General features: G+C 42.5%; 2 protein-coding genes across 2 annotated transcripts; both read left to right on the top strand.

Moving 5' to 3' along the window:
• The first annotated feature begins 6,179 nt into the window (after window positions 1-6,179).
• Window positions 6,180-12,840, top strand: LOC123103377 (phosphoglycolate phosphatase 2). Its single transcript, XM_044524933.1, has 11 exons — window positions 6,180-6,390; window positions 6,484-6,551; window positions 7,429-7,521; window positions 7,602-7,673; window positions 8,769-8,840; window positions 9,832-9,891; window positions 9,987-10,039; window positions 10,431-10,528; window positions 10,612-10,711; window positions 12,179-12,282; window positions 12,380-12,840. The coding sequence occupies exons 1-11, from the start codon at window positions 6,198-6,200 to the stop codon at window positions 12,478-12,480; spliced, it is 1,014 nt and encodes a 337-aa protein (XP_044380868.1). The 5' UTR covers window positions 6,180-6,197; the 3' UTR covers window positions 12,481-12,840.
• Window positions 12,841-14,387: 1,547 nt separating this feature from the next.
• LOC123103376 (uncharacterized) lies at window positions 14,388-17,562 on the top strand. The gene is made up of 2 exons (XM_044524932.1): window positions 14,388-15,826; window positions 17,301-17,562. The coding sequence occupies exon 1, from the start codon at window positions 14,507-14,509 to the stop codon at window positions 15,800-15,802; it is 1,296 nt and encodes a 431-aa protein (XP_044380867.1). The 5' UTR covers window positions 14,388-14,506; the 3' UTR covers window positions 15,803-15,826; window positions 17,301-17,562.
• The last annotated feature ends 532 nt before the right edge of the window (window positions 17,563-18,094 follow it).

Raw genomic sequence — 18,094 nt, 5'->3', positions numbered from 1 at the left:
CCCATGTCCTCAGGAACAAACGCAACTACTCACAAAGCATATTCATGTTCATAATCAGAGGAGTATTAATATGCACATAGGATCTGAACATATGATCTTCCACCAAATAAACCAACTAGCATCAACTACAAGGAGTAATCAACACTAATAGCAACCTACAGGTACCAATCCCGGACTTAGAGACAAGAATTGGATACAAGAGATGAAATAGGGTTTGAGAGGAGATGGTGCTGGTGAAGATGTTGATGGAGATTGGCCCCCTCCCGATGAGAGGAGTGTTGGTGATGACGATGGTGATGATTTCCCCCTCCCGGAGGGAAGTTTCCCCGGCAAAACAGCTCCGCCGGAGCCCTTATTGGTTCCGCCAAGGTTCCGCCTCGTGGCGGTGGAGTCTCATCCCGAAAGTTGGCTTATCATTTTTTCCTCATCGAAAGACTCCATATAGCAGAAGATGGGCATCGGAGGGCCACCAGGTGGCCCACGAGGCAGGGGGCGCGTCCAGGGGGTAGGGTGCGCCCCCACCCTCGTGGGTAGGGTGTGGCCCCCCTCCGGAACTTCTTGCACTCAGTATTTTATATATATTTTGAAAATGACTTCCGTGAAGTTTCAGGACTTTTGGAGCTGTGCAGAATAGGTCTCTAATATTTGCTCCTTTTCCAGCCCAGAATCCCATCTGTCGGCATTCTCTCTCTTTACGTAAACCTTGTAAAATAAGAGAGAATAGGCATAAGTATTGTGACATAATGTGTAATAACAGCCCATGATGCAATAAATATCGATATAAAAGCAATAAAGCATGATGCAAAATGGATGTATCAAGAGGTAGCAACACTCAACTCACGAATTCCCGAGGTGACATTGGGGTAATTTATGCATAGGGATTGATGCACGTTCTTGTCTTTGTTTCTCGAGTAGAAATCTTAGGGTACTCTTTGAAGTTCTTTGTGTTGGATTGAATATTATGAATTCGAATTTGCTTTGGTGTTATTTTAGTACGAACTCTTGGATAGATCGACCGGAAAGAATAGCTTCGTGTTATTTTACTACGAACTCTAGGATAGATTGATCGAAAATAATAGCTTCGTGTTATTTTACTACGAACTCTAGGATAGATTGATCGAAAAGAATAGCTTTGAGGTGGTTTCGTACCCTACAAACAATTATGTCTTATGTTCTCCGCTAGATAGGAACTTTGGAGTGATTCTTCGTCGCACGTTGAGGGACGGTTATATGATCCAATTATATTAGCACTGTTGAGAGGTTGCACTAGTGAAAGTATGGACCCTAGGCCTCATTTTCAAGCATTGCAATACTATTTTTGTGCCCATTTACTATTTGCTACCTTGTTGTTTTTATTTATTCAGATTATAAAAATATATTTCTAGCATCAATATTACACTTTTATCACAATCTCTTCGCCGAACTAGTGCACCTATACAATTTGCCATTGTATTGGGTGTGTTGGGGACACAAGAGACTTTTTATTATTTGGTTGCAGGGTTGTTTGAGAGAGACCATCTTCATCCTACGCCTCCCACGGATTGATAAACCTTAGGTCATCCACTTGAGGGAAAATTTCTACTATCCTACAAAACTCTGCGCTTGGAGGCCCAACACGTGTCTACAAGAATAAAGTTGCATAGTAGACATCAGTTCCCAGGTGCACTTGTCGGCCACTCTGATGTGTTGTTGATGGGCAATGAGGAGGTCAATGTGGAGGCTAATTGTCGGTCTATGCAACTCACTGTGCTAGTATTCACTGAAAATGGGGTAAACTTGGAAAATTAAGCTATCTACATGACATGCACAATTAGCATCAAAATAGGGGAAAACGCTAAATGAGGTAAAATGTGACACAAGCTTATTTCAATGGGTTATAAATTGAGATTTTTTGCCGAGTGAGATAATATCAGTCACAAATGTGAAACTTGGGGTAAAAGGGTAATTATCTTAATACTATAAAATTCGGCTCGGGGAACTTTTAGAAAATGCATTTAGGACTTGGTTCTATTTCTTTTTGTGCAAAGCTCCTTGGATGTGTTTTTACCACAATTTTTTGTAGGTTATGTTTCTTTTTGTGCAGAGCTCTTCGGATGCGTTTTTACCACAATTTTTTGTACCCTCCTTACAAACACGAGGATGCCAACAAAATTAGTATTTTAAAATTTTGTTGTTATATCTTTTTGAATTTACTGCTTACACCCGGTAGATGAGCCTTTTTTGCGGGCAAGGGTAGACGAGTCTAGCATGGATTAGAACATCTCCAATAGAAGATGTAAAATGCAGCACTCGCACTTAGAAAAAATTTTAGGCCCCAAAAAAGTTGGCTTTAGGGCACCATTTTTTTCTGCTATAGCAGATGTTGTAAGATAGGGCATGAGATTTCCCCTGTCATAGTATATGACGCAAAATAGGGCTCCGACTATGTTTTCTTCCCCACATTTGCATACACATTGAAACAAAACTTTACAAGATCATCACACATAATCAACAACATATCAAATTGTACTTCAAATCCACGTATCGAATGCAAAATTGAAGCATAGCATAGTGCAAGACAAACAAAACCATAGTTCATGCAAACACACCACGATCATATAAGAATGGTTAGGCACTCAGATTTCATTGCCTCTATTGCCATCACTTGGAGTTGCATGATCTGCATGGTTCGTTGGCACCATTGGTACTATTGGAACCCAAGGTTCCTCCCATGCCATCCATGCCGCCACCTCATGCCATCTTGTATGCCTCTTCCCATGGAACCACCAACACCACCCATGCCTCCTCCCATGGCACCCATGAAGCCTCGCATGCCACCTCACACGACACTCATGAAGCCTCCCATGGCACCCATGAAGCCTTCTATGCCACCTCACATGCCTGCACCATGCCTCCTCCCATGTTGCCACCTATGGCACCCATGTCGATACCAATGGCACCATGCCTCCTCCCATGTATCCTCCCATCGACCTCTCATCACCAACACGACGTATGCCTTGTTGCTTCTCATCAAGACTACATGCGTCCATGAACATAAACTTTTGCTCTTGTTCCAATGTTTTTGTTTTTTTCCTTCCATGGTCACATTCCTTTCCTCGCCCACGTGCTTCAACTCCTCGGATGCCGCCAGCCTCTCCTCGGATGTAACATTCCTCTCCTCGACCGCTGCACTTCACTCGTCGGCTGGTGACCTCTCCTCCATTTCTTTGATCTTCATAGCTTCTCTTTCTCCGACCATCTCTTTTATTGCATTCATGATGGCGTCTAATGGTTCCTTCATATCATTGTCTTCGGCCTTCATGCCTTTTTTGCCATTCCTTATTCCACCAGGCTTTCTCGTATGAGAAACCGAGTTGGGAGTGGAGATTTGTTTTCCTTCTTCGCCACTTGATACATCATCATCACCACCACCACCACCACCACCAATCATTGTTACATTTCCATCCAAGCCATCTGATTTATTCTTATTAGGAACTTCACATGCCTCTCGGTTCTTCCACTTCTCCTCATTTTCAAGCTCATTCCAATAATGATGCAAGTGAATGACTTGCCTTTCTTCCTTTTTGCCTTTTCATCTTCCTTTGAACAGACTATCCAATGAAACTATTTGAGACTTTTGAGATATATTTTATGTGTGATTTATAGCTATGTATGCTTTCCAATCTATGAGTCTTCTTTGACCAATTAGATGAGTAGATCTTCAGAGAGAGTGGTGCATAGTAGTGGGTTCAATCTTGTAGTGTCCTTACTCTGTGACAGGAGCAGTTCGAAAGCACATATTTTATTGTTGCTATTAAGAATAAAACGACATGGTTTGAACATATTGAGTGGTCTTACATTGTCTATATTATGTCATCTTGCTTAAAACATTACTTTGTTTGTCATGAACTTAATACTTTGAGATGCATGCTGAATAGCGGTCTTGGGATGGAATAATAGTAGTAGATGCAATTGGATTAACGATCTACTTGTCATGGACGTAATGCCTATGTATGAATCATGCCATGAAGAACCATAATCATAACTATGCGCAATTCTGTCAATTGCATAGCGGTAATTTGTTTACCACTAGTGTTATGCTTGTGAGAGAGATGCCTCTAGTGAACCTATGTCCCCGGGTCCAATTCTCCATCATTACTAAAAACTCGCGATTGCTCGCTCTTTTATTTACTTTTATTTTATTTTATTTGCATACCTATCACTATCAGATTTAATTCTTGTAATTGGCGAGAACAAATGAATTGATAACCCTCTTGCCTTTGTTGGGTGCAAGCATTTGCTTTGTGTGTATGCATGTACCATTCACGTTGTTTGTGTGGCGTATTCTTTTGATTTGATAAACCTTGGCTCTTAACTGAGGGAAATACTATCTACTGTTATAGTGGTTCAAAATCTACCACAAGTAGCACATGCATTGAAGAACTCTTTGATACACTATGAATAAGTGTTCGTTGGTTGGTCGGTACCGATGACCGCATCAATGCTAACTTACCTCCGTGCTAGACATAGCAACATGTCTTCATTTACTTGACAGTTTGTTGTTCTTCCATTTGGTGTTGAATAAAAAAAACTCATCGTCCATATTATATCGTGTGTCATATTCTTGAGAGCGAGTTCCTCAAGAGACAAAATCTTGCCATGCAACATTCGCATAGTGCTAAAGAGTTTCATCACCGAGACTACACACACCAAATTTGAATAATTCAGACACACATCACATCACAATTGCATTCAGAAGATAGAATTTGTGGCCCTAAAAAAGATAGAATATGTGACAAATATAACCTTTGAGACATTTCCTTGAACATGCTGTGCACGTCGGTGGCCGTGGCGACGAGTGATGCTGGTTCCTCCTCCTCGAATGGTGGCGGGACGAAACTAGGAGCAACGGAGGCCACCACCAGATCAGCCATTGCCGCGGCCTTGCTCTTCTTTGCATGTGGGGCACCCGACGTTGGATCATGTTGCAGCCTCTTGCCGTCGGTGTCGTCTATGGCTTCGGGGGAGGGGAGCTTTGCTCTTGGGAGCGACGACATGGCCGACGCATCCTACCAGCCATGACAACGACTCATGGGGTCGCAAACACTTGTCGACGGGCATTGGAAGCCGTAGGTTTGGTGACGGCTGGAACCACCAGATGAGAAGCTGTGGGTGCAGCGACGAGGATGACGGGATTGGCGGTCGGGTCAGTGATGTTGTCCATGGCCACACATGTGAAGTTTCAGCTGGTAGTTGGGCAGTCATGCGCTACAGGATTTGTTTTACGACAGCGGGGTTGTTGGCTTGTTGCTGCAAAAAATGAGACCGCCATTTTTTTACAACATAAGATAAAGACAGGGTAAGAAATTTTTATGGGATATGGCAACAATTTTTCTTTAAACACAAGACATGAATATTGTTGGGATGATTCCACCGCAAAGTATCTATCCACATGAGCTAAACTCAGTATGCGACATAAGGGCTTGACCAATGCATAGCCTCGGGATGATGCTTCGCATGCCATATAGAATCGGATGTTAGGAAATGTAGGTTTGGATGGGGAAGCGAAATCCTTTGCAGGAGGCGGATGCTTGGAGAGAAAAAGTATGTCCGGTATAAAAAACTAAAAAGAGTTAAAGTGAAGAGTAGAGATGCATATGTACTAGAGTCTTTATTTACTATTCTTTGATAAGGCCCACTAGTGGTACTAGCTTGCATCGGGGAGAAAAAATCAATTTGAATACAAAAAGCAGAGTTGGTGATGATGATGTGCCTGCCATCCTGCAATATAGGCCGTCCGATCTATATCTAACGAATATGAAGGAAATTATGACAATTTACCCGCACTCCTCTCCACATTTGCGGATACGAACTTTCCTCGTTCATCCTTTTCTCCCACAAGATAAATTACTCATACAAATGTATCTTCATATTCCGTGTAACGCACGGTCATCTTGCTAGTCAATGTAAATGTGCCAAACTACTTTTCTCACAGGGCATCTATATCCATATGCCACCATAGATCATACCTTAAGTGTTGGAGTAATTTTTTTTCTTACAAATGCCTAAAAAAGGGGGTTTTCGGCAGCTGCCCATCATACATCACGTGTATTTTTTTTAAAATTGTTTGTATTGCTTATCACATGTGTCACGTGATATTGCTGGAGATGCTTTTAGTACTTTTTTGGGAGATGCTCTTACTTTTTTTTAGAGAAGAGATGCTCTTACCTACTGCCACGTTCGCCGCACGTTTTCTCGTCGAGGATGCACCGAATAATTTTCACATAGCCGGAGCGCAAAAGCAGCAGGAGCCGCCGCGAAGAAGAAAAGCCATGGCCGAAGGTCTCCTCACCGCCGACGCTGCCCGATCCCTCGTCGGCTCCGTCGACGCCTTCCTCTTCGATTGCGATGGTCTCGTGTTCATCGCCCCCTTTTCTTTTGCTCCCGCCAGTGGATTCCTATCCCTGCTCCTTTGAATTATCTATTTATTTTTTGTTTCTTCAGGGGTAATTTGGAAAGGGGACGAGCTCATCCAAGGGGTCCCCGAGACGCTGGAGTTGCTGCGAAAATTGGTATGCCGCACCGCTCTAATCACGAAATGGCGAACGATTTGCGCCCCGGCCCTCTCATCCCCCTCCTTAGTTGGTAAAACTGTAGTGAAAGCTGTGCATCTTCTTTGGTATAGTCAGTGTTAGTAGCCACTCGGATCACACCGCATCAATCTTCTCCCGAGAAGTTTTTTTTTCTAGTTTTAGCTTATTTTTTAGGGAAAGTTTTAGCTTAAATTGTATTAGATCATCATGTATTGTAGTCTCCGCTGTGATTTGGTTGCATTTAGTTGATCCTAGGGGGTATTTAGAAATTACCAGAGAGATGGTCAAGTGCGACGGGGGCCTTTTCTCGGTGTTCCTGCACTTCACAGGAGCTGGCCATGCTTACAGAAATCTTGTTAAGCATTTTTACTTAGCTGGATTGACAGTCTAAAGACGAGGAAGTAAACCTTGCATTTGCTCTCTTCGCAGCATCACATATTTTTGTTGAGCAATCATACTTAATCATTAATCTGACAAGGCTGGAAAATTTGTTATAGTAGCTAATGACTGAGCTTCCCTGTTATGTTTCAAATATCAGTAACCTCCTAGGTCTGTAACTAAATAGAAACAAATTACTCATATATGATTATTCAATATGGTGTTTGCATTACCATCGTTCTGGTTTCTCTCGTTTGTTCTTCCAACATGATAGACTGCTGGTCGAGGAATATCATAGCACCCATCTTGACCAAACAAGCACTGATAATCTTCTCTTCCACTATTAGGGCATTGATACGCTCTTTTGAATAATTTCCAGTTTTCGAAGTCCATCGCTGTATTTTGTTGGTTGGTTCATAAATGCACCATCATGTGAAGATTCCGTAATAATGCTTTTTATTGGTTTCACTTGGTGCAGGGCAAGAAATTAGTTTTTGTAACAAACAATTCTAGGAAGTCGAGAAGGCAGTATTCAAAGAAATTCAAAACACTTGGCCTTGAAGTTCCCGAGGTAGTTTTCGTTTTTCAGTACAACCATATTTCTGTGATTATTGTTTTCTGTATTGTATTGATTCGTTATCTTGTTTGTAGGAAGAGATCTTCACGTCATCATTTGCAGCAGCCATGTTCTTGAAGTTAAATAATTTTTCTCCAGAAAAGAAGGTATCATGAAATATTTCTGCATAGGTTGATTTTCTCTTAGTAATTTTTGCATTATATACATGACTTGGAATGTGCTCTTACTATGACTGATACCCCCTCTGTTTAAGAATGGACGTTTTGGACATAGACGTAGTCTCCAACTTGCGACTTTGGCCCTTAGTTTCTTTTTACATGAATATAAGAAAGAATGTATTAAGAAAATATTGTGGACTAATTTAATGATATCATTTGACCTTACCAATCTAAATAGTCTTTATAGCAGTCAGCTCAAGAAGTTTGACTGTACGAGCTTCTTAAAATGCTATGTTGCTGTATGATTAGTTACTGTGTCATGATAAAAATATTATTATGAAACACTTCAACAGAACCATAAATTGGATCATTCGAAACAGTGATGTATGCGGGTCTATTAGAAACTTAACAACACAACAACAGTCTGAAGCACTTTACAATAAGATTGAGAAAGTTATACTGAACTAGGGGACAAACCAAAAAGCACTTACCTGAGCTGATTGTTCTTCCTTTATACCAAACAATATGATGTGTATTACCAATGGTTACATGAAAAATTCCAGTTTACGTCTAGCCATTTGCTATCCTACATTTTTAAGAGATCGAGTTTCCCTTTACTGTTTGCAGGACTGTTTCTAGCTCTTGACTACATCTGGCTTAACTAGTAAAAATATCTCTTATCTTATATAATAAAGAACTGGTATTCGTTGCTCTGTGCAGTTAAAGATGGGATCCAACCTGTTCTGTTTGCTTGTTTCCTATAATCTGTGGTTTATGAGCTTTACAGAAAGATGTCAACAGGAACATCATTTCCCTTGGCACACGATTTAAGAAGCTTGACCAAATTCAGTTGCTAGTTCAACTCTATCCAGTATTCTGGTTGCACTTCTAGTTCCTTGCACTATTTCCATGTGTTATTTTATGTTTCTGTTCTGATACCAATGCTCCCGATATTTGGGCATTTGTCATTTTGCTTAATCTGCTATCTATTGTATTATTTGCCGCAAAATGGCATTTAACGAATTTCATGCCTTAATTTTCCACTATTAAAATACTGATTACTGCTGAAACTTCATCTTGAAGGTTTATGTTGTTGGTGAGGATGGCATTTTGGACGAGCTCAAGTTAGCTGGCTTTGAATGTTTTGGTGGTCCGGTATGTATGCATGCTTGGTCTCCCCCTAATTACATGTTCTCTGACCATCTGTTATCTATTCTATTCCATTTGCAAGTTTTTGGTTCGGGTCCTCTAGTTTCACCATGATGTCCTGTTTTTCACCATGTGATACATGTGGTGAGCAACCCAAACAATTAAAAAAATGATGTCCTGTTTTTCTGTTTTTTAAAATAAAATAAAATGATGTCCTGTTTTTCTTGATACATCCAAGTTATGCTAGTTATTATTCAAAAAATAAATGAAGCTTCTCACTTGTGTTTTCTTGAACTTCTTTACTAAACTAAAGATGGCAGCCCCAGTGCATGTAGCTCCCGCTTGCGCAGGGTCTGGGGAAGGGTCCGACCACTTTGGGTCTATTGTACGCAGCCTTTCCCTACATTTCTGTAAGAGGCTGTTTCCAGGACTTGAACCCGTGACCTCATGGTCACAAGGCAGCAGCTTTACTAAACTAAAGATGAACAAATATATTATTGGAGTGCTAAGATTGATAGTTCTAATGGTTCATCTATACAATTGGACCATTGATCATGTGTGAATGTTTCCCACATTGATGAATCATAATTCTCTGTTTTTTTCGGAAATAAATTTATTGTGAAAAAGTCAGTAGGAACAAAGTTCCTCGTTGCATGGGACATTTGCTGTATGATTGGCCACTTCTGGGTGCAGCATGCCATTTACTATGGTTTTCAATATCGAGGGCAACAGTCATTTTGGACGAGTCACCTATATCTGAAATAAAATAGGCACACATAGTCGAGTTTACAACAGATACAGTTGGAAAAACATTCCAAGCAATAGCAAGACGAGTATTCCAAACCATAGAGCCAATCAAGACAATTTTATTGCAATATTTTGAATTATTTCTATCCATCAATAAGGGAGACTTTCTAAAGGCTTGAAAATATCAGTTCACCTTAAGGAGATATATTACCTTTGTTTTGCCTTCCAAAACTAATGTTGTTTTCTGTAGGAGGATGGCAAGAAAAACATAATGTTGGAGGCAAACTTCTACTTTGACCACGACAAAAGTGTAATGCCAAACCTGTTTATCAAATTTAATTTCCAACCACCTTTTGTTGAAATATTAAACCACCATGGTCTAAGATAAATGAATCTCCCTTCCAGGTTGGAGCTGTCGTTGTTGGACTTGATCAGTACTTCAACTATTACAAAATGCAGTAAGGTCTCTTATCTTGTTTAATCTTATTTGTTGCTTGCAACCAGAAGAATCGTATTAGTATAGTTGTACAATTGTTATTTTCCGTGCTGATTGCAAGGTCTTTTTTGCTGCCGAACTTCAAGTAGCTGTTTGCAAGTTTATCAAGAGCATATTTTAGATATTATTCTTCAGAAGTTATAATCATAGCATACTCTAACCAAACATGTTTTCTATTTGATAACTTGGTGCATGCCATCTCACAGCCCCAGTTTTCCATTATTGTTGGTAAAATGTAACCTTGTGACTACATTTAAAGTTGGAGTGCTGCATTCTTTCTTCCATAATACAACCTCGTCCTTTGAACTTTTTGTGGTTTTCTGCAAGGGTCAAACATAATGGTGTTCTCGCAGGTATGCAAGCTTGTGTATTCGTGAGAATCCAGGCTGCCTTTTCATCGCGACCAACCGTGATCCTACTGGACATATGACATCCGTCCAAGAATGGCCAGGTTTTTCTATCCATAAATGTCAAAAAATTTATTTTAGGAGCTTCTATTGTATTGGTTCATTTTCTGATTGCGTCGAGTTTCAGGAGCTGGAACTATGGTTGCTGCAGTAAGTTGCTCGGTGCAGAAAGAGCCCATTGTTGTTGGAAAACCTTCAAGCTTTTTGATGGACTTCCTATTGAAAAGGTCTGCAAACTGCACACATAAGAAATATATGATTTGCTTGTTACTAAAACATGTACTAAATAGGGATATCATGAAATCATCTATAGGATTATTCTTATGTACAATGGCAGTAAATAAGTAGGTAATACTGATGCATCTAGAGAAATAAATCCATGCAGACTAAATGAGGTTTTCTCACAACAAATCGCCCAAACATATGTTCCGAGGCACTGTTATTTGGAGCTCATGCAGTCCTTCGATTGGAAATTTTATTGACATGAACTCATATGCAAACCTTATGTTTGTAGAAAATCAAATGCATAAACACATGCTAATAAGTATTTGTTGTTTTTGAACAATAGTATTTAATATCTACGGAAGTTTTGTTAAGTCTTAGATACTATATACCAACACACTTTGGTTTCCCACAAACACTATACATAAGAGTTCATGTTAATCTCTCAGTTACGTAAAATTCCCAACCGACGAATTGCATTAGCTCCAAACATTGTCTAAGATATGTTTGGGCGGATTGTTCTGAAAAACTCTCATTTAGCTTACATTTGATTTGTTTCTCCAGAGAGAGGGAGGGAGTGGGTGAGTGGTGTAGATAATCACAACTCTTCATTTCTTAGTAGTGCAGGAGCTCCTGAACTCTTCAATTGAACACAGTTTCTTGCATGGTTGCATATATAGCCAGCTTCATAATGTTCTGAAGTACTCCCTCCGTCCGAAAAAGCTTGTCCCTCAGATGGATGTATCTAGCATAGTGCTAGATACATCCATCTGAGGGACAAGCTTTTTCGGACGGAGGGAGTATGCATCTTCTAGATTTCTTGAAAGTATCATCAACATTACATTTGTACTGAACATGAAGTGCACATCTCAAACGAAAAAAATATCTAATTTCCTGTACAAACTTTCCTTCGTGCACACCCTCGTCTTGCTAAACATTTCGTTGGCGCGCGACGCTCATACAGCAGTGTGACTATGGGATAACAGTTACACTGTTTTGTACTAGTATACATGTACGTGCAAATGCACGCATTGACTTCCCTCGTCCCACCGATTGGTGCATTGCACAACAACCAGCTCAAAACTCCGTCTCAAATCCCTCTGCGATGACGCGATTAGTACGCGCGCTACCGATGCTTATGGACCATCTGCCAAGGCGGCTGAGACAGCCAGCTACGCGCACGGATGGACGACAACAGCAGCAAGCATGTGGATTTCTCCAGCATTGACATCTGTGGATGGTTCCAGAGAACAACAGTAGCTTCGCTGGTACTGTAGGTAGAACTGTAGGAGCGAATCCTAGCATTTCCAACCATTGTATGGGCTCTATCAATGCTTCAGGTTGCTTCCTAGTCATGAGATTCAAAATTTCAAAACTGGTACACTATGTAGTAGTATAGATATAGATATAGATTTATCTGAATTTTCTGTTTAGAACTTATCTGTAAATCCTCGCTGTTTGTACTGTTACAGCTTCAATTTGGAAACGTCGAGAATGTGCATGGTTGGTGACAGACTAGACACAGACATACTATTTGGCCAGAATACTGGTTGCAAGACCCTCCTTGTTCTGTCAGGCGAGGAACTTTTGCCCTTTCTCATATGTGTTGAACAATCTCGTACTCGTGTTTACTGAAAGTGCTCAAATGCCTTGGACCTGCGTTGCATTTGCAGGTGTGACTACCTTACCAGAACTTCAGGATGCCTCAAATACCATCCATCCAGATCTTTACACAAACTCTGTGCACGATCTCGTCAAGTTGCTGCAGCAATAACCTTGGACTTGGTAATTGGCACTACAGATGCAGCTCGAGCCCTGACTACAGCACCAACAATAATCTCCGGGACACTTTGTATGTCACCTAACAAAATTTTACGTGAACTGCGTATTTGATTCTGTTGGGTTATATAATCTATTATTTGGGTAGCTTCTTGGTAGCTACCCTGGCCTGTATTTGTAGACCAATTCAACTCAATCTAAGTACTGCCATTTACAAGTCAATTACGCAGCAGCATATATTTATCATGGCATTGTTAAAACTTCCAAGTGGTACAATGGAATCACATGTCAGTCTTGAAATGTATGGAACTGAACAGTTTTGTTTCATAAGTTTATTCAACTGTGGCACCAATCATTTCAATCTCTAAGATTGACCGATAATGAGACTAATTATATTCGGACTATGTGACCCGAAGCTAATACCATGGATTTATATTCATAAGTATTTTCTAGTGCTATCATTTTTGTGTCATGTAACTTACGTTTTATTGATGTAATTGTTGAATAAACCTGAATACGAGGATGTGATTGCATAAATGCCTCAACCCACTTCGTCCCGGTGGCAACAACTTCTGTTCAAACTGCCATTACCTTTCTTGAATGTGATCAATGCCGCACGACGTAAGTTCTGCCACCCCAGCGTATCAACATAGCCCACTGCTAAGACCGGGGGGTGGGTGTGTGCTTATTACACATAAAATTATAGTGGCCGCCTCATCGGGGTCGAGCTCACCCACCCCCCTCCGCACACCCTTCCCCATCTTCTTCTTCCTTCTCATTCCCCTTCTCTTTCTCCCACCTCCCATTGCTCATCTCCCCTCCTTTAATCCGACATCCAATGAGTGTAGGGATCAAAAGTTTGATATGTAGATTTTTCGTTGAGAAAAAGTCGAAATGGGTGCATATACATATAAAAATATGTACTCCCTCTGTCCCATAATATAAGAATGTTTTTGGCACTACACTAGTGACAAAAATGTTCTTATATTATGGGACGGGGGGAGTACAAAATTTGAGCTATAAATATTGTCCATCCATTTTGTAATATAAGACGTATTTTGAATTCATTGAGCTAGAATTTTAGCAACAATTTACTTATCAGTATTGGCTCATCGGTTCATGTGACACTCTTTGAAAAATAAGGCGGAGGGAGGGGTATTCGCCCAACGAAACATATTTTTAATTAATCTGCTTATAAGGCTAATAGGATCTGCTATAAGGGTGTTTATGAAGGGAGGGGTTGCAAATAAGGAAAGCACAAACAAAATTAGGGTTACACCGGGAAGTCTTGACCCATGCCTTAGGATAGTTCTACAAACGAAGCTTGAGCAGCGCCAACACCACGAAGGACATCCGCGGCGATGTTTCTAGGGATGACATCAGGCATCAGTTGCTGAGATTGAAAGACCATGTCGTTGCGGCTCTTCCGGACCCTCAAATAGCACAGAGATAAGGGCGGCAGAGAGCAGACACAGAAGGGACAACCTCAGTAGCCCAAAAATCACCAATGCAGGAGGTATGCGGCAAAGCGCCGCGGAGAACCACACTCCAGACACTTAAGCACCGTGCGCTCGATGTGGTAGGAAATTGATGTTATCATGTTCGTATGTGAGAGAGTGAAAAAAAATACTTACTCATGGCTGAATCACCTAAATCCACATGCAGTAATTATTAGTCAAATGCTTTGTCTTCACGAGTAAAAATACATCATACATTTACATTCTTATTATAAACGGCGAGAGAGTATCTGGTTGCGTTCTTTCTGTTTTTGAAAAGAAAAAGAAAGATAAGCGTGTAAAATAAGCTAGTACGTATGTAAACGTCGAAAATACAATTGCATTTCGAAAACCAATTCTAAAATGTTCAAATCTGCCCACCCCTTCCATCTCCCCATTTCCTCCTTCCCCGGAGCAGATCGTGCCTTTTCCGCTGCTTTCGGGTACTCCGATCTGCTCCCTCTCCAGAACCCTCCTCTGCCAGACCGCTCCACCACAAGTACACCACCGCCACCGCCATCGCCAATGGCGCCGAAGACTGGGAAGAAGAGAGGCGGACGCAAGCCCAAGCCTAAGCCCAAACCCAAACCCAAAACCCCATCTTCCTCTAGCCCGCCGACCTCGGTTCTGCCGCCACCGCCGACGGAGACGAAGGCTGCCGACGTCCTCACCGGGGACGTGCTCCGCAACGTCCTCCGCCGCCTCTCCCTCGTCGACCTCCTCCGCGCCGCCCTCGCCTGCCACTCCTGGCGCCGCGTCGCCTCCCGCTGCCTCCCCCGCGCCCCTCCCCTCCTCGGCTACTTCCACCACCCCGTCAAAACCTGCCTCCCGCCGCCCTTCAAGCAGAAGCACCAGCCCCTCCAAGACGCCGTCTTCGTCCCCCTCGGCTCCTCCTCTCCGCTCAGCTCCCTCGACTTCGCCCCGGGCGCCTCCCGCTACAAGCTCTACGACTCTCTCCAGGGCCTCCTGCTCCTCGAGCCGACCGCGGCGCTCCGCGGGGGGATCCTCCCGCGCTTCCTCGTCCTCGACCCGGCCACCCGCCGCCGCGCGCTCCTCCGTCCGCCGCCGCGCTCTACGGTGCCCGATGACCGCCTCTGGCGCCCCTCCAGGTTCTACATCGGCTCCGCGCTTCTCTCCCGCGCGCACCCCAGCAAGCTCTGCTTCGAGGTCGTCTGCTTCGCCATCGACGACGGGCACCCGCGCGCCTGGGTCGCGTCCGTCGACGAGGGCCAGTGCCGCTGGCGCGCGCTCCCGCGGGCCGTGGACGTCGAGGTCGAATTCGAGCCCTGGTGCTTCGAGCGACGCTGCGTGCACGCCGCCGGGAAGCTCTATTGTCACATCTGCAAGTCCGGCCGCGTGCTCGTGCTGGACCCTTCCACACTGCACTTCTCTTACATGCTGGCGCCGGCCGCACTGTCGGACCACTTCAGCAAGTACCGCGTCGGGGAGATGCCGGAGGACGGGCAGCTCTGCATCGCGACCGTGGAGAACCAGATGATGCAGCTCTGGGTGCGTGGGGAGACCAGGTGGAGCGACAATGGGTGGCGTCTTGAGAGGGAGATGAACCTTAGCAAGTTGTACGACGCACTGCCGGGCGTGCCCAGGGACAGGAGGGCCAGGTCGGCGAGCATCATGCTCACCGACATGGACGCCGGCCGCACAGGGAAGCTGTTCATCCAGATGCTGGGCTATGGGCGCTACTCGTTCGATCTCAAGACTTGCAAGCTGGAGCGCCTGGCGATGGAAGATGGCAAGGAGTACGGGGACCCCATCTTCGCCTACTCCCTGGCATGGCCGCCTGCCTTCCTGGCTGAAGCGTAATGGCTTGACGAATTTCGGCCATTTGTAAGATCGTCCTTCCCTCTTCATGTCATTTTTCCCCAGTGATATTGCTTGATAAAATGCTTACCAGCTCGTATTCATTTTCATATGTGTTTGCGTTTAAGGTTTAACTAGTTTGTTGCATGTGTATAAATGCACCAGCTTTACTAGGCTAATAGCGTTGGAAGCATAAGCGTATCCATTAGTGATAGGATCTGTAATGTTCTAAGGATTTCTTCCCCCGCGGCAAGGAATGAAAAGTCACTGTTCCAAAATGGAAGTTTGTTTTAGCAGTTCTTATCTTACCACATTGTCTTCCTTACTTCTTGTTGGTTAGAGATAATATATTCTGGTGGTAGAAGAGCTAATAACATGCTTTGATCATCCTGTTCTGATTGCTTCCCAAAGCTTGCCGGTAATTAGCGATTGATCTTTACATTAACTTGAAAGCACTTCACGGATGAAGTTTGATGGCATCATGGCACTATATCCCTTCAATTATGATCCCTTTAAGCGACTTCCATAGCACAGATTATTTAGCACGCGGGAAGTAAAGTTCACGCCAATGCCAACATAATGTTCATTTGTTTACCTTTGCAACTTTTACTTGGATTGCATTGAGTTTCAGCGCACATTCCACCTGTTCTTGTTTTAAGTTGTCATAGATTTCAGAATTCCAAGGGTGATTGCCAAATTGAATTGAAGTTGAAGTTAGATTTTATACAAAAATTTCTAGGAATTCACTGGATCTTAGTTTGTTTAAAGAAAACAAATCTTTTCACTTGTAATTTTCATGGTGATTCCTCTTTTTTTTTTGTCATGGTCCTTATCTGATAGAATGAAGGAAACAAATATTGCTAATATTTGTTATGCAATCTGGCCCAGAACAGACTTGAGGTTAAAATAGCTGAAAATAACCATGAACCGCCTCATTTTAAACTTACCTTAATTTTCTTTTCTTCTCTTTCTTCGACTTTTTTTGGCGGTGGGTTGGGTCATATTTATTCTTAAGTTATGTAGTGGCACAACCAATTTTCCCCTTCCACTAGGCGATCTTTTTGGTTGACAAGGATACTGCTTGTTCTTTCGAGTTGTTTTTCTCAAATTGACAGTTAGACGGCCAAAGAAATCTCTAACTAAGGGATACTATTGGTGTTCATATGATTATTTACGTGTTCTTCATCATCCTGCTACTTGTTAAGCACTTTGTAGTTCATTGCATGCAGTCAGTAGATGTTTTCAGCTCCCACGCTATGTACCTATTTTGTCCGGGGATTTGGAAGTTTTACCGAATATCCCATTTGACGCAGTCTCGCTGTTCATAGTTGTCACTTTTTTTTTCCGATAAAGTTCGTAGTTGTCACTATTTCTCAGTTCATCTGAATATACAATCTTTTATCTTTCGGTTAAGTATTTTACCAGCAGCTCAGCTCATTTGCTCACAAAATTGCGCAAATGTGAATCCCTAGCTGATGATTCTATCATTGCTATGATTCAGGGCGGTGGCTACGTTCCGAGATTTTGTTCGAAGTCAGCTCATATGCTTCCATTTCTGGTGACTGCTCACCACCGCGCCACTGTGATTTCCCCCTTCCATTCAGCACGAATCGAAGGCTACCTTATTTTCTCTATGAGACTGTTATAAGCAATGTCGCCGCCGTGCTATCTGAGCATCTTTTGGACTAGATGATGTTCTGAAGACGCATCAATTTGTGCTGATCTTTCATTCGTAGTTTTGCTTGTTGCGAGTGGTACTTATCGCTTTTTGACTACCGCGTTTCTTCTCCCATGCTTGTTAATTTTTGTGTCATGTGATGGTCAAACCAATGGCGTGAATTTGTATGTGCTCCGTGCGAGATCGCTCCCACTCTTAATCTAGCTAGTGCTCCTGCCAAAAATAAAAAATAAAAAATCTAGCTAGTGCAACTCAACCACATTTGCTTTTTCTTGTGCGAACAAGTAGTAATGCTCATGCTTTATCTAATGACACCATGTAGTAATGCGAATCAGAAAATGACGAACCGCTTCTATTGTGATGGAAAATCTTTGTTGCAAGTGTAACTTTATTTTTTTTTGAAAGAAAAGGTAGATCTTGTTCTACCTTATGCATTCAAAACAGGCCGTAGCTCGATAGACCCGAGTCGTTTTACATGAAGGCGATGTAAGCGCTGCACAGAGTGTGCAGCAGGCCATCGCCAAGCTTGAAGAGGAAATCAAAAAAAGGAGGGAAGGCGGAAGAGGAGACAGAGACAGGGGCTAGTGGTGTAAGCTATGTTTATATCTACTGTTGCA

The sequence above is a fragment of the Triticum aestivum genome, chromosome 5A (genome assembly GCF_018294505.1).
Source record: "Triticum aestivum cultivar Chinese Spring chromosome 5A, IWGSC CS RefSeq v2.1, whole genome shotgun sequence".
In the NCBI taxonomy this organism is placed as follows: Eukaryota; Viridiplantae; Streptophyta; class Magnoliopsida; order Poales; family Poaceae; genus Triticum; species Triticum aestivum.
Note: the sequence above shows the minus strand (reverse complement) of the source record. Positions and strands in the feature narration are given on the sequence as shown.